This window comes from Fusarium solani (genome assembly GCF_023522795.1).
Source record: "Fusarium solani strain SB1 chromosome Unknown bctg00000002, whole genome shotgun sequence".
NCBI classification, from domain to species: Eukaryota; Fungi; Ascomycota; class Sordariomycetes; order Hypocreales; family Nectriaceae; genus Fusarium; species Fusarium solani.
In genome coordinates, this window is record NW_027072155.1 from 2,265,205 (window position 1) to 2,281,629 (window position 16,425).

Genomic DNA, 16,425 nt, shown 5'->3' on the forward strand with positions numbered 1-16,425 from the left:
TCAACACATGGATTGGTCGAACCCAGAGTCCAAAGTCGCCCTCTTCTGCGTCGGACCCACCCACAGATTCCTAATCTGAGACATCTCCAGAGGCATCAATGTCGTCAACCTCTGTGGAGAGGAATGAATCGTATCCCATGATTTTGCTTATGGTGCCGAGGCGTGTAGGCGTAAACAAGTTGAAAAGTAGATCCAGCAGCTGTAGGGCAGGGTCTTCGGTGGTGCCTCGGGGGTCGAGAAACACAGATGTCCTGAGGGCCCAATCTGCGTTTCGGCCAAGTCGGTCAAGAGGTTGGCTTTCAGGATCTGAGTCCTGAGCGGAACACTGCCACCAAGCCCAGGGTACTGTGTGTGAAGGAAAAAGTGCCTCCAGGAACATCTGTGTGCGATTCTGGAAGTCTGTAAAGTCCGCAGTGGGGATAGTACAGTCCATGTAATGACCGAGTGCGCAGCACAGTACAACTTCACAATTTACCCTGAAGTTTCCGGTTATTGTGTTCGACGTCGTTATCTCGCAGATAGCGATCGAAGTCGTACCCGCTCGTGGATCTCGAAACAGGACGGTCTTTGCGCTTGAGGATGCTCCCGTTACCATAGTGGGTCGGAAGTACTGATGAGCTAACAATCCGAGCTCCTCCTGATCAGCATCGCCGTCGAGAAACCGCTTGATCGACGACACCGGGACTAGGGAAACATCTTGCATTCCAGTGTTGGCAATGCAAGCCGCGAGGATGAGGTCGAACAAAGATGGCTTGATTCTGTTGCCTGCGTAAAGTGACAAGAGTTCCGCGACTGTGACAGGACGATGGGGACGGTCATCAGTTGTCGTGATAAGACCTTGCCCTGCTGCGGTTTGAATTGCCGGCAGTAAGACACGACCCAGCCTTGCCCGCTCGACCAATTGCCTTTGTTTTGGATTGGCGTCGGTATAGATCTGAGAAAGTAGTTTAATCAGTGACGTGGAATTGCTCAAATTGGACAGCAAAAGCGCTATCTCATGTTCGGTAAGTGGCTGCTTGTCACCCGTTGTGCTGAATCTAGGACGTATACCGTGGACCCAGGCCCAGTAGGGTATCGGCAGTCCACTTTCTTGGCTGCTCTCAGGTTCTGTGCTGGCAGATGGTGCGTCCAGCCCAATGTAACCGAGTTTGAACCTCCCCTTCCGGGGAGATCTGCCTGTGACCAACTCAGGGAGAGTATGCCTCCACTTGACCAATGGCACTCGCATTTCTTGCAGAACTTGCCGTGGGATACTTGAACCCTTGTCCAACAGGGCTTCCAGGGAAATACCCGACAGGCATGAGACTGCTTGGATGAGGTTGTCACAGTCGATGTGTCGTGCGAGGCACGCACGTGCATGCAGGAGCGCTGGCAGGGTCTCCATGAACATTTGTGGCAATTCATTGTCAAATGTCTTGAATTGTGACTCAAATCTTGGCCGAAAACACTCGGGTATGAAGCCGGAGACATCATCCTATGATATCAGTGGCGATGGTCGGTTCTTTCTCAGGGAAGAGAAGGGCTTAGTAAGACGGTCGCCAAACGTCTTCCTCATCCAGTCGGGGCTGAGAAACCCCTTAGGATGGGGGAGGTGAGAAGGCCAGGTAGGGAATGCCTGAATGGATGACCCCCCAAGGGCCTTGGCACAAGCCTGGTAATGGTCGTGGATCATGCGCAGGATGTCGAGTTTCTGGATCGTTGGCGGCGGGAAGTCCCAGGGCGATCCTCCAGTCGAGACTAGCTCAGAGAAATGAGTGTTCCAAGCAGAAATCCTTGACGCGAGGAGTTCCCGAAACGTAGATCCGTATCGAAATGACGAGAAGCCGGATTGATGGTCGAAACATGCAACTTCCTCTTTTCTGTCGACAGTGGCTGCCGCGCTTTGAATTTGCCCAATAAGCAGAGCAAGGGCGTAGATTGCCCTGTCCACGAAGTTGGCGAGACACTCATCATCGTACAGACCTTGTCGTCGTTTCGCTTGCAGCCTTTTGCGCAAAGTTTGGATGCGCTGGAAAGCAGCGACATTCTCAGAATACTCGATATCCAACGAGTCGCCTGGTGCCCTGAAAGGTGTGGCAGTGTCGATGGTCGATGTCAACATGTCAGAATCGGCCACGATTTGGTTGTTATCGTCGTTCCTCTTGCTGTGTAGGGTAAGACACAGTGTTGGGTGCATAGAGGTGTCTGACCACAACGACATTGCTGCTCATGGAGGAAGCTGTAATGATGCGAGTGTGCGAAAGGGTGTTTTGAGGAGCAAGGCCAGCTCCATGCCATCACTTTGGTGTGAAGCAGCTTGTGGGGCGGGCACGACCCATTACGCACAGGCGGCTGTGTAAATAGATTCGGATTACTCAGGGCCCTGATTGCCCTTAGGAAGCTGATTAGTTGAACTGGCTGGGCAGCTGTGGCTAAGTGTGGCTCTTGTGGCTAGATTACGAGCCGGTTTCTGATTGGCTTTATTCTACTCTTTCTGCAGCTCAGTGATCCAAATCTTATTTGCACAGGGCTGTGCGTATATGGGTCGCCCTTTCCAAGCCAGCCAGTGTACCTGGTTGGAGGCATTATGTGTAGTGGGTGCCTTAGGCTACAACACTCCAACCAAGCCTGGTCCACTTCCTTCTCGCTCTGTGGGCTCTGGAGGAGTCTGGCAATAAAGTTGTGCATGCAGCTCCGTCGGGAGACTCTCTGTAGAGCCTACAGATCTCCCTTGCCTTGACTGTATCCGCCTGCTCCCTCATGAAGACCCCTTCATAAGGGCTAAAACGACGATATACTCGGTGCTGGGTCAATTGATTGTGGCCAACGTGCTTGGGGGGCAGGCGGTATGAAAAAAACACCGCCGCTCTCCCCATACAATTTTGGTGCCAGACCGGCGGTGTTTTTTTCATACCGCCTGGGGGGGTACTATGTAATACCGTGATACCGAGAGATCCCCCTAAAAAAAGAAAAAGAAAAAAAATCGCGCTTGGTCTGGAAGATGAGCTCGAATGGGCAGTCTGACGCCATCTCTGCCGTAATGGTTTTGCGTAGATAACCACGCGACCCCTCCCACCAGACCCGTCGCAGCGAAGCCAGACCTTATTGACTTCGCGACGAGTGAGGCCAACCACGGCCGTAGTTGACTGCTGCATTATGTATGACATCATTAACACAATCTCTTCCTGTATTCACTAGGGCTATTCAATTTAAACAGATGCAGTAGGATGAAATTCCGTCGACGCAATCCCTTCCTGCCTCAACCAACTCTATTCAAAGTGAACAGACTGCCTTCTGGTCGGTGGATGGAGGAAGAATGTCTGTAGGTCGTCTCGGCCGCGATCGTGGTGTTGTCATTGTTGTTGTAGTTTAGTGGTGCCGGTCTGTCGCGTGCGGCGTATCTCCTCAGCGGGTGTACCGTTTGTGGCCTAAGTAGCACGTCTCTATACGCTAAAACCCTAACGTATAGTGGCTAACTCAGGGCGACCTGCTACTATATCTGTTAAGGTTCTAAGACTGCGATGGAAATCGGAACCGAGTGGGGTCAAGGCACCGAGTCAGAAAAAGAAAAGGTGTGCGGTACGGATGAATGCTAAAGCTCAACAAGATAAGCCACATCTACCAATCACGATCTACCTGGATGCCACCTGATTTGGCACCTGAACCTTTCTGTGGGCGTGATGCCTGCAAAAGGTGTGTGTGTTCTTCCAAGGTTACGAAGTCCGGTTAACCTGGCGGTGAGGTGGGCTCAGGCTGTTGTGGGTCTGGGTGCCTCAGGCACCCACAACACTTTCTTAACCCAATTTTCCTCCGAACTCGGGCGCTCCTCATAAATTGTCATGACTGGCTGCCTGTTTCAAATCAAGACTTGCCGACGTCCCTTCTTTCCCCAGACACAAAGTACACACCAGGATTGCGAAAACCGAAGAGACAATTGCTTCTAGATCAGCACTCGCTTGCCCTTGACCTCAACGCCCACACGTCAGCCAGTAGAACACCAGACTTCGTAGTCATGGGCCGGCTCGTGACCGTCGCTGCCTCCTCGCTCAGGCAATGGGCCCTTGACTTTGAGGTACTGTCTTATTCATTGGATGAGAGCGAAATCCTGACTGACGCCTGTTAGGGAAATACGGACAGGATTATCGAGTCGACTCGCCAGGCTAAAGCTGCTGGTGCAAGACTTCGCGTGGGACCGGTATGCTTCTTTTCGCTTCATGCTTTCCATCTCCATTACCCCTCATCCTCTCCAACGGCTTTAAACAACTATCCTGAGATTTCCCACTCGATAGGAATTAGAGATATCGGGTTATTCGTGCAATGATCACTTTCTTGAGCCCGATCTTTACCTGCATTGCATGGAGATGCTGGCCCGAATTCTTGAAGACGAAACCTGCCATGGCATACTCCTGGATATTGGTCTTCCCGTCACCCACCGCAACGTGAACTACAACTGCAGAGTAGTCTGCCTCGATGGAAAGATTCTCTTTATCCGCCCGAAAATGTGTAAGTACAACAACCGTCAGCCTCCTCCCCCTGTTGGCTCCGCCGAGCTACGTGGGCTATTTCCAGGGCCAGACCAGTTCTACGTTGCGTTACTAACATTAGAGACAGATTTAGCGAATGACGGCAGTAGGTTTCTCTTACATCCCGGTGTAACAACAACTAGACCTGGTTTAAACTAACAATATAGATTACCGAGAAATGCGGTACTTCACTCCCTGGCTCCGGCCGACACACTGGGAAGAGTTTCACTTGCCAAAGATTCTACAAAAACTACAAGGAAGCACACATGTGCCCTTTGGAGATTGCGTCATAAGCACACCCGATAGCTGCTTTGGAGCTGAAACTTGCGAGGAAATGTGGTCGCCGGACGCGCCTCGTGCGTACATCACACACACTGCTATTAGCCCTGCTACCGGAACCCACACTGACAGGTTTGCCTAGATATTCCGATGACCTTGGACGGCGTTGAAATAATCACCAATAGTTCTGCTAGCCATTTCAGCTTGCAGAAACTAGATACCAGGCTGAAGCTCATTGGTGAAGCCACGCGCAAGTGCGGAGGTGTATATATATATTCCAATGTCTCCGGTTTGTTCCCCTTGTCCTGCATGACACTTTCTAGTATCTTCATCCTTTTCCAACACCTGACTTTCCTTTTCACAGGCGGCGATGGCGACAGGCTGTATTTTGACGGGTCTGCCATGATTTTCTGCAATGGCCAGGTACTCGCGCAGAGCCCCCAGTTTTCGCTCAATGACGTCGACATTGTCACTGCGACCGTTGACCTTGACGAGGTTCGGGCCTACCGCTCGAGTATATCCCGGGCGATGCAGGCTGCACAGAACACTCGGAAGTACCACAGGATACAGACCTCCTTCGAGCTTAGCCCCGAAGAGGATGATTTGAACCTGCGTCTCCGACCGACTCTACCTCGGGAACCGAAGTTCTACTCAGCCGAAGAGGAAATTGCACTTGTATAGTAACCCCTATCGACCAACAACAACTCCTGGGCTTGACTACTAAATTCATGCACAGTGCACTGGTTGTTACCTTTGGGATTACCTGGCAAGGAGTAAATCTGGGGGGTTGTGAGTTGTCCAGATCTCATGACAACTCGTGGCTCGATGTTCTCGTTGACTGACGGTATTCTGTAGTCTCGCCCCTCTGTCCGGTGGCCTGGACTCCTGCTCGACAGGTAGGTGAAGTCGAAGCAGCTGCTCCTGTGTTTTCTGAGCATGCCAGGCGATTCACTAACAGCTTCAATCCAGCCGTCTCTGTCTTCTCGATGTGCCGACTTGCCATCCTTGCCATCAAGGACGGAAACCAGTCGGTGATCACTACCCTTAAACGTTTATTCGGCGACTCTGCTCTTCCCCGAACCGCTCAGGAACTATGCCATCGCGTCTTGCACACAGTGTACATGGGAATGTCAAAGCAGAGCTCCCGTGAGACACGCCAACGTGCAAAAGATTTATCCGAGGCCATAGGAAGCTACCACATCGATCTTGATATCGACTCTGTGTATCATGCGCAGAAAAACCTCGTCAAAAGTTCGCTCGGCTTGGATGCAAAGTTCAAAGTAGAGGGCGGCTCAGAAGCCGAGAATCTCATGCTGCAGAACATCCAAGCACGCACACGGATGGTGGTACGACAACCTACCTGGAGTGAAACCCCTAGCTTTGTTCATATTCTGTGGCTAACCCATCCATCTCCCACCATGGCAGGTTGCTTACGAATTTGCTCAAATCCTTCCAACGACCCGTGAGTTGGCTGGCGGGGGCAGCCTGCTGGTCCTGGGCAGCGCCAATGTCGGCGAGGGTAGGCATAGCAGTCATGATCCCCTGATGAACGAGGACGCAGCTGATTTGTGTGTCTGTGTGTGTATTTCCAGCGCTCAGAGGTTACATGACCAAGTACGACTGCTCTTCGGCAGATATCAACCCGATTGGCTCCATCGACAAGGCAGCCCTCAGGGGCTTCATCGCGTGGGCCCAGGTTGAGTTTGACATGCCGTGTCTCGAGGGCTTCCTCACTGCCACCCCCACGGCCGAGCTGGAGCCCGTGACGGAGGACTACACACAGTCGGATGAGGCAGACATGGGAATCACCTATGCCGAACTGACCGCCTTTGGTATGAACGAACAACCTGTAGTTCCCTTCCTCCCTTTTGAGATGTTTTTCTAATAACAAAAAAAAAACACAGGGCGCCTTCGTAAGGAGAGGAAGATGGGACCCTTGTCAATGTGGCAGCATCTCGTTCACGTCTGGGGAAAGGATCGAAACAAGGGACCAGACGACCAGAATCCCTCCCTCGAACCGGCAGAAATCGCGGAAAAAGTCAAGTTCTTCTTTGCACAATAGTACGTCGTCCCCTCAGGGAATGTGGTGTTGAGGCAGGCCATCTTTCTACGAGCATTCAACACCGGGCCGACCAATGCTTCGAACCCCCTCGCCAGAAAACCACAGTAGCTAACCGAGGAACAGCGCCATCACACGCCACAAGGCCACCACCCTCACCCCGGCTAGTAAGTGCGCGCACGTTGAGTTCCTTTGAGGAACCATTCTTAGGCCCTAAATGCTTTTGGCCACCCTCGCCCTTTTCCGAATTTGGGATGAGCTTTATTTCTGTGCTAACCTTTTCTCCTTTAAAAAAATAGTACACTGGTAAACGACTTGAACTTCTCTCCCCCACTTGTCCTGGTATAAGTTGAGTTGAGTTGAGCTAATCCCCCGTCTAGCAACGATTACTCGCCCGACGACAATCGCTTCGGTAAGTCGTAACCACTGCCACAAATGGGGAATCCCAACGAACGGCAAAAAATGGCTGACCGATTCTAGACCTGAGACCATTTCTCTGTCAGTCCAAATGCAGAGTGCTTCCGTTGCGGCCATGGTAAAACTAATGCGAGTTTTTCTTAGACCCCTCCTTCTGGCAGAGCTGGAGTTTCAAGAGGATAGACAGGGAGCTTGCACGGATAGAGAAGGCACGAGAGAAGACCCGATCGACTCTATGACCGGGGAGGTAGGATAGCGAGGTGTTTACTTGCGAACCTCGGGGAGACAAATAACTCTTGGGAAGAAGAAGGAACCCCCCCCCCCCCCCCCCCATGTTGGATGTCTGCTTGGAGCTGTGGGCAAAGACACCCCTTTAGTGTGAAGCTATACCAAAATTCGGTTCTAGATAATAATGAACCTCTGACCAGCTGCGTTACTCTGGCAATGCTAGTAGTACAGTGGGCGTGGCGGCGAACAACGCTGTCGGCTAATGCAGGAAGACATCCACGATAGTCCCAAACAAGTTGCTTCAACATTTGGTCCCGGCAAGAAGCCGGGGGCGTGTGGCTCAGCTCTTATCGATGGAGGCGCCGCCCACATGAAGGAAAATCATGCTGAGGCAGAATAGTTCAGGTGCCTCGCTTTCCTTCTCCAACAAATCTTCTCTCTCCCAGTTCTCGCCGCGGCCTCTCTGCGACCGACATCTTCAATTAGCTCCAACTGCTCAATGATTAACGTTGCGTTTTTTGAACCTTGGCCCTGGCCTATGCTGCCGAGTTCGCGATGCCAGCCTCGATAAATGTGCCCGCGATGACGAGCCCAGACTAAGAGACTCTTCCGGACATAGTGCGCGACTCAAGAATCGAGACTTGGGGCCCGATCGGCAAGAGGCTAATAAATAGCCGAATTTGCTAAGAAAATACCTTTACGTGCATAACTAGCCTAATATACTAGAAACGCCGCTATATAAGCCAGGCCCTTACCGCTTTTCTTTTCTAACTCTAATAAGGCTCTTATTACTTTTCTTTTAAGGTATTAAGGGCTTCTTATAGAGTTAATATTATATTATTATTATAATTAGAGCTTTATAAGACTATTAGTTTAAAGACTTATATTATTATTTTATTGCTTTATTTTATTTAAAATAAGAATTAAAGTATCTTAATTAATATCTTAATAATTTTAATAATAAAGACTTTATACTTAAAGCCTAAGGTTTTAATAGGCTTAAATTAATAAGATTTATTTATATAATTATTAATAGCTTTAATAATATATTAAAATTAGCTTTATTTATAATAAATAACTTATATCTTAATTAATTAAAGAAATTAAAATTTAACCCTTTTTTATAATAATTTTTCTCTCTAATATTAATCTTTTAATTATTTTTATAATTATTAATTACTTAAAGAGGTTAAAAGCTTAAAAGATTATATTTATATTATTTTTATAAAAAAAGATTTAATTATAATTAATTAATAATATATTAATAAGATTATAATAGCTTTTTATAAAGATTTTTAATTAAAAAATTAATATAATATAATTAATACTTATTAATATACTTTTTTATATAATTAAAATAACTTTATTAAAGAAATCTATAAGCTTTATAAAGGTATAAAAAATACTTATAATAAGCTATTAGAAATAATATTATATAAAGCTATTTAAAGTATTATAATAAATATATAACTTATTAAATAAAAGATTTAAGTTAAACTTATAGTTTTTAATTATATATATATATATATATATATATTACTTAGCTTTTTTTTACTTAGTTATAATATAAATAACTTATTATTAAAATTATTATTACAATTATTATTATTTATATATTTATATAAGCTAAGATATAAAGTGGGGCACCTAGCTCTCGCTATAACCCTAGTCTCGATATCCTAAATCCCTCACCCGCGATTAATACTATAATATTTAATTAATAATTTCTTAATAAAATAATAATTAATTTAAATAATTAAAGCTAGAAATTAATATATATAAATTCCTTTTCTATTTATATAATTTCTATTGCCTTATTATAAAAATTAGGGCTATAAGCTTCCTCGTAATGTAAAGCTACTTATATTACTTTAAAATACGTAATTATAATTTCTAGGATATATATAAAGGTCTTATTAGGGTTATAGTTAATAACCTTACGCCTAGTTATCTCCTTTAACTTTAATTTCTCCTCGAGGAATATTATATAGAGTTATAAGGCTATAATTATAGTATTCTTCTTATTAAATTCCCTTGTATATAAATTTATAATATCTTATAGGTCCACGGGAAGGTATTATAACTCTAATTAAGGCATTAAGTTTATTTTTTTATATCTTTTTCGCTCTTTAGCGTATATTAAAGCTTAGTATTATTAAATTTCCTTTTCTTTAGTATATATAGTAGCGCTAATAAAGATAATAGCTCCTCGGCGTTAATAGCTTAGTCTAAAAGTCTTTTCTTATTAAGAGAGAATATTCTTATAGCCTAGAACCCTAATTATATATTCTAGCTTATAAAAGCTTAGTTTAATGCTTATTTATAAGCTTTAATAAACCGCTACTTCTAGATTAGGGCTATAATATTAAATAACGCGAAGTCCCTAGTTATGCGATAAAAATAAGACTTAATAGGTAAGAATAAACTTATATCTAGCGGCTAAGAGATATATAATAAATACGCCGATAAGTATATAAGTTAAATCTTATTTACCTATATTATATATATAATTTTAATTATAATATATATATAATAGCCGTCTAAGATAAGTATATATTAAGCTATTATATCCTTTAGTTAAGTCTCTTAGAGAAAAGATTTTAATAAATTACTTCTTAAAGATAATAATATTTAATTAACCTATAAGAGAATAATTAAAGAATTAATTTAATATATTTTCCCCTAGAAATTATTATTTTTAGAGGTTTATACTAGTTAGAATAAGGGCAAGGGTTAATTATATACCTATTACGCTAATATACTTAAGAATTATAGCCTAGGTATAAGAATTATTATTTATAATAATAAAGTATCTTATAAGAGTAAATTTATATACTTTACTGGCCTAGGTCTCCCCTTTTATAAGCCTATATTTATTAATATTATAGATATTATTATTTTAAATCCCTAGGGATTAAATAGCATAAGAAACTTAGTTTATATATTTTTTAAGCTTTTCTTTCGTTATAAAATATATATAATAGGTCTTAATTAATTATAATACCTTTATCTTAATATCCTTATAGCGGTCTAGGAATTAATCTACTTAGTTATATTTAATAAGTTTTTTATCCCTAGTTATATTTATAATTAATTATATAAATCCTTAGATATATACTTTTAAGGGAGCTTAGCTAATTACTTCTTCTTATAAAATCTATTGCATTAAGTCTTCTTTTTACTCTTCTAATAGTCTTTAGAATAGTTTTATCGCCTTATAGATATTTATATATCCTTAAAGCTAATTACATAAGGTTAAACGCGGGATACTATAGGCTATAGCTAATAAGTTAATTATATCCTATTTAATCTATATAATCGCGCTTTTAATTAGATATTTATAATCTTTATTGATTTAAGAAGATATAATAAAGATTTTATTTAATTTACTTAAAAATTAATAATATTATAATTAATTTCCTTATTTCTTTCTTTAGTGAGGGGTAATATAATACTAATTATCACGATGATAAAAAGGAGGTTATAGTGAGACCTAGGTGCCCTACTCTATATATTATATATTTAATTATATAAGTTTAATTAAATAAATAACTTAAAAAATATATATCAAAGATATACTATTACCGCGATATAAAGAAGCTAATTAAATGCAACGGTGCGCTATATTAATTAAGTAATAATAGCTAAGCCCCACGCTAAGACCTGCGTGGATGCCTGGCTCATAGTGAAGGGTAGACCGGGTAAGCCAGCTCCGGCAGAGCTCACCCGGCTCCGCTGGGTCGCGCGATTGGCTCAACGATGAGAGCAAAGCCCGCATCTTTACCTTGATCCCTGACCATTCAAGGTTAGCTCAGCCTTGAACTTGGAGCTCTGCTCTCAAAGCGATCAAGCGGCATGTGGATGACGGCGGGGCTCCATCAATTGTTGCTGGGGTGGGCCCGCCTCAGGCACACTCATCCATCGATGCCACCCACCCAGAGAATATACGCACCTTTGAGGCTAAGAAGCATGATATAGGTACTTGACAAAGATATGTAGAATAGTGTGAATAGTTGATAAAGTCTTTTGTCTAGCACTTAGGGTTGGCAGTGCAAAGCACTCAGTAGCTCTATCATCTAATGATATACACATACATACAGAGCTTCACCAAGAGCAGAGAGCAGGGCAAACAGATGGCAACAAGTAGAACCTATTCTTTACTCAACGTAATACTATCCAATCAGGGCTCTGTTCAAGTATATACTCGCCAGATCTCGCAATGTACATAGAGCTGAGCTTTGTGAAGAATTGTTTAAGGAATATGTATCCATTTCCGTTTAGTTTATAGATCCAATGATAAAACTCCTTTCAATCTTGCAAAAGCAACTCTATCCGGTTTATTATGTACAGTTATAGTTATGCTGCAACCCAAATGCAAACCTAGCCCAACACCAGTTCGCCATTGCAATGCTAGTCAGTCTAATCCCGCCTAGTCTAGTAAAGCACATCGCCGCCTCAGTCTTCCTTTGGGCCACTGCTACTGCTCTCGCTCCAGATCACATTGTCGTCTGCGGGCCTCTGTCCCTCTCGCTGCACCATCCGCCATCTTCGCAGGTTGGATCGAGGGTTGTCGCCCGTCATCGTCGGCATCAGGTCATCTTCCAGGATCGGCACCTCTCCCAACGGGTCCAGTTGGTCAATTATGTCCGAAATCTCCATAGGCGGCACCGACTTGAAGACAGCCTGAATGTCGCTGTGTGGCGATAGAGCTGTAAATTGCCACTTGGACCGTTTCCCAGAGGCACGTCTGGACTGCACCCACAACCGTCGTCGCTCGGCAAAGCTGATCAGGAGGAGCGTCGGGAAGTTGAGCGTTCGGATGAGCGCCACGTTGATGATGTGGAACACTCGAGCTGTCGTGACGAGCTTCAGAGGAAGCAGCGTGGCCAGCGCAAGGATGTTGAATGGAGGAGGATAGGAAAAGATGGAATCGCTCTTGACGCCCTCAAACGTCAAGACGGCCCGTCGGAACTGAATCTCGGCCGTCTCATCCGCCACGATCTTGGAGAAGGTGTTGGTGAGCATGGCGATGAGAATTGTCAAGAAGAGCGTGTTGCCAAGGAATGCAAAGGCAATCATGAGCGCTGGACCAAGCACGATATGGAACCGCACCGACTCCTCAATGCCCTCGCCGTCGAGGCCGAACCAGATCCAGAGCATCCACTTGCCCACAACGTACCAACTGAACTCCTTGTTGCCATCGTTGCTGGCACTAACGAGCCACTGCAGAGCGAGAAGAAATCCGGTGAAGCACCAGGTCGCTAAGAAGGTAAGCACAGTAAAGTCCTTCATCATGGCGTGGACGGAGATGAAGACGAGGTTGTTAGGTAGCAGGTTGAAGGCAACTCGCGTCAACATGACTGGCGCAGCGACACAAAGAATCGGTAGACCGTAGCCCGAGTGAAGCTGATCAGCCAGGAAGTCGTATAAGCGAGCGAGGAGGTAGGCGCCGAAGATGCAAGCAAAGGTAATGTCGAGAAAAGCCCATAAATTTTGTGCGTGAACCTCCCAACCATGCTCAACGATAGCCGCCATCTTTTCGAGAAGCCAGCCGGCTGTGTAGACGCAAAAGGCAAATTCCCACATGTTGACTTCCGAGTGCCGCGAGACCATAGTCATGACGTAGAGTGCTAGAAGAATGACGAAATGAACGAGTTCGATGAGATTCCTGTTGGAGGGGACGATGAGGCGGTGGTGGTTAAGGAGAGGCGCCGTCCGGGGGTCATAAAGAGAGATGGGGCGGCGTTTATAGTGATCCGGAAGAATATCCATAAAGGACAGAGGTGTATAGATAATTTGGCCGTTGTGGACAGCGTCGACGGCTCGCTGGCAGGCCGAAGAGCTGATGAAGAATTTGCTCTCAGAAACAATAGCAAGCTCCAGAGCAGTCACCTTTCTCTCTGAGCCGGAGCCGTCTTGGGAAGCCCCAGGCCACTGCGGGCGACGTCCACGACGTTCCATGTGCTCCGGAGCACCCTGGAAGGGATCGAATCCCTCCACGAGGATGTGGGCAAGTAGTAGAAGGCCCTGGGGCCCTGGGTTGTCTTCGTGAAAGCGTCGGAGGACTCGACTAGCGAGCAGCTCACACAATATGGCCCGAGCCTGGTTGACGCTCTGATGAACCGTGTTGGATTGGTCTCGCAGAAATGAGACACGGTTGGCCAGTAGGCAATAAACTACGTGGCTCCATGTCAGGAAAGGATCTTGCAGACGAAGGATCTCACGTCAGGACTTACCGACTGAGATGTCGTCTGGGTTGTAGAGCCGCTCAACCAAGGGCCTCACAACGAGGGCGTTCATCTTGGGATCTCTAAAGTGCTCCATAGTGTAAGGGTCATCTTGGCGAGGAATTAGCTATTAACTCTTGACTGTTAAACAACGAAAACTTACCGATACTCGCAAGGACTAGCCGGCGGACTCTACACTCAAGGAGAGTTAGCACGCTGATTCCTTCACCAGAGAAGCCTTCACCACGGCGCGAAATTGGGCGGATTCACCGATGAATTGTCATGTACACGGGGAGCGTGGCCGTGACCAAATCCAGCGTCGATCGATTGCCCTCGTCAAGACATCCCTTGGCCTCAGCATCGTCAGATGCAGCGAGGAAGCCGTCATCCTCGTCGTCGTCAGCAACTGGCCTCAGCCAGTCATTGGAGCGCTCGGTACTTTGCCGAATCATGATGGGAGGGTGGTCAGATCGATCTATAACTCCCGATCTGAACAAATTGAAGAGGTCCTATCTTGCGCTCTCTCTTTCCCTCTCTCGTGGGCGCCAGATCTGAAACTGCTCCAAGACGTTGAAGATGTGAGGGGGAAAATGATTTAATGGGCGAGGTTCACGATGGGAGGCATTGGCATTGGCAGTGTGTAATTAGGCAAGTACCCCTGAGATTCGGGGTCGGTAGCGGCCAATCGGCGCGCTCAAGACCCCGAGAGACCCGCCCTGGGATTCGCGTCCTTGGTCCCTTTTCGGCCAACTATTGGATCCCGTCGTGGATCGCCTATCGTGGATACGATAAAAAGGAGAAGTCATCTAGATGCTTCACGATGCGTAATCTGAGTGTAGAAAGTTGACAATGGCACCGAATGCCCTCCCAAGGTTCACACCTGGAGCCGTGTTGCATTGCGCTGCAAAGCATGGAGGCTTGGCGGCCACTGATTGCCCCAAAAGCTTCCACGTCGAACCCCTGAGAGCCATTCGCAGCCGGCACTCAAATCGCAGATCGACAGCACTAAATCCAGGGTCCAGGGGGAGCCTAGGGACTGGAGGCCTATAGCATCTTTGCGCTCTGTCATCAGGTTAATAAACAGTTGTCAATTGTGATGTTCCGTCTCGTTGTGACTATCCAAACGCCGTTTGCGCATATCGGCCATAGTGGGAAATGAGTTGGTGGCTGACTGGGATCATGTTTTAATTACCACCGTTTAGACGCATTTCGTCTGTGGCCTCACAATTTGCCCCGAACTGGCGGCATTTGCCGCCTTCAGAGACTCCAGACGTTTGGAGCTTGATTACCTACAGTTGGTATGGAATGGTCTAGGCCTCAAGGTCAGAAATGGACCCCTGGGACCTAGCTCCAGCCCTATGAATCTCTCCCTTTTCTGGATTGGATGCCGTTGCACCTTGCGGAGCAGGCAAACAGATAGATCGAATCAAGTGGTGTATCCATGCTGATGGGCTTCTAGCCGTAGTCCGTGAAAGGCATCCTTCAGCGCACTCGGCATGATAGACGATGCCACTTGGCAAGGATGAAACACGGCAGAGTGAGACGAAGCCAAAGGAGACCTACCTCTGACATGCCACGCCAGTAACTGAGTAGGAAGCAATAATCGCTCATCGAGCACTCCTAAGCACATGTATGGCTTGGCGCCGGCTCTCGACAAGATGTTGACTTAAAGTTTGGCGTCTCGGAGGCGCAACACCAGTGACAGGGGAGATTGGTGAATCCGAGTCGAGGACTTGATAGCTGAGGGGCACGTGCATCTTGGCGGGTGTCGTAGACGGGAGTCCAGTGGGCCAGCGTTGAAGCTATCTTGGCTGGACCGGACGGGTCATGGATGGCATCGACTGAAATGGGCTGTCGAGGCATGCACACGGCCCTGCAGGGCAATCGCAGGTCGCAGCGACTGTGGTCACTTGCATCATCAACGACCGATTTGGAGGGCTTGCCAGGGATCATTGACCGGCCCTTGGCGAGTGAGTACCTGGTGATACTTGGGATACTCGAGTGTAGGGGTGGTGGTTCACTCACCATACCCAGGAGCTATGCTTGATGCAGTTACAATATTGGACCTGAGGTTCGCTCAAGGCGAATCTGCAATATTTCCCCCTCAGTTCCGAGCTGCACCTGACCATCTCCAGAGGGTGACCCCAGGTCTTGGCCGCGAATTAGAAGCTCAATATGGGGTAGCGAAACCTTGGCTTCAGGGCGTGGCGTCTTGGATGCGCGCTCAAGAAGTGGCAGTGCAAGGAGGGAGAGAAACAACCAGTGATGAATATGGATGCCAAGAATGTGAACAGATACGAAGGCAAAACACATGCCGCAGGTTTGACTTGAACCCAGCGGCGAGCATGCGTCACCTCGGCTGCGATGCATCAAACGCCGCGGAACTCGGAGGGAGGCTGCTGATTGACCAATGTAATGTGAAAGAGGATGACAACAGGCCAATGTCGAGCGAGCCTCAGGGCCTGTTTCCATTCTCTGCCCAGAGTCCGGGGGAACAGGCAGGACAGGCGGCGGGGGTTCCGGGCGGCTTTCCTGCTGGGGGGTCTAAGAGCGACGGCGACGAGGGTTTGACCTGCGGCTCGTTGCATTTGGAGCGGGATGGCTCTCCAAAAAGAGGATCCTCAAAAGAGGTCGAGCGCCACTGCGACGTAGTAGAATGACATGGCGGATTATGAGTCCGGTCGGAGTGCCGGTGCAAGCCAGCTTACTTTTG

The 16,425-nt window shown here is 46.7% G+C and overlaps 4 protein-coding genes across 4 annotated transcripts; 1 reads left to right on the forward strand and 3 right to left on the reverse strand.

Moving 5' to 3' along the window:
- Positions 1 to 70: 70 nt before the first annotated feature.
- Positions 71 to 1,390, reverse strand: MRS44_004671 (uncharacterized protein; the record flags this gene model as incomplete). The annotated part of the gene is made up of 1 exon (XM_046268821.2): positions 71 to 1,390. One exon carries the CDS (start codon positions 1,388 to 1,390, stop codon positions 71 to 73), a length of 1,320 nt encoding a protein of 439 aa, XP_046136188.2.
- Positions 1,391 to 1,474: 84 nt separating this feature from the next.
- Positions 1,475 to 2,200, reverse strand: MRS44_004672 (uncharacterized protein; the record flags this gene model as incomplete). Its single annotated transcript, XM_046268819.2, has 1 exon — positions 1,475 to 2,200. The coding sequence occupies one exon, from the start codon at positions 2,198 to 2,200 to the stop codon at positions 1,475 to 1,477; it is 726 nt and encodes a 241-aa protein (XP_046136187.2).
- A 1,791-nt stretch (positions 2,201 to 3,991) lies between these two features.
- On the forward strand, positions 3,992 to 6,843 carry MRS44_004673 (uncharacterized protein; the record flags this gene model as incomplete). The annotated part of the gene is made up of 10 exons (XM_065622289.1): positions 3,992 to 4,051; positions 4,103 to 4,174; positions 4,314 to 4,608; positions 4,670 to 4,913; positions 5,105 to 5,461; positions 5,518 to 5,554; positions 5,678 to 6,127; positions 6,207 to 6,300; positions 6,374 to 6,613; positions 6,686 to 6,843. The coding sequence occupies 10 exons, from the start codon at positions 3,992 to 3,994 to the stop codon at positions 6,841 to 6,843; spliced, it is 2,007 nt and encodes a 668-aa protein (XP_065478361.1).
- A 5,097-nt stretch (positions 6,844 to 11,940) lies between these two features.
- On the reverse strand, positions 11,941 to 14,164 carry MRS44_004674 (uncharacterized protein; the record flags this gene model as incomplete). The annotated part of the gene is made up of 4 exons (XM_046275589.2): positions 11,941 to 13,661; positions 13,722 to 13,823; positions 13,876 to 13,904; positions 13,983 to 14,164. 4 exons carry the CDS (start codon positions 14,162 to 14,164, stop codon positions 11,941 to 11,943), a joined length of 2,034 nt encoding a protein of 677 aa, XP_046136185.1.
- Positions 14,165 to 16,425: the final 2,261 nt, after the last annotated feature.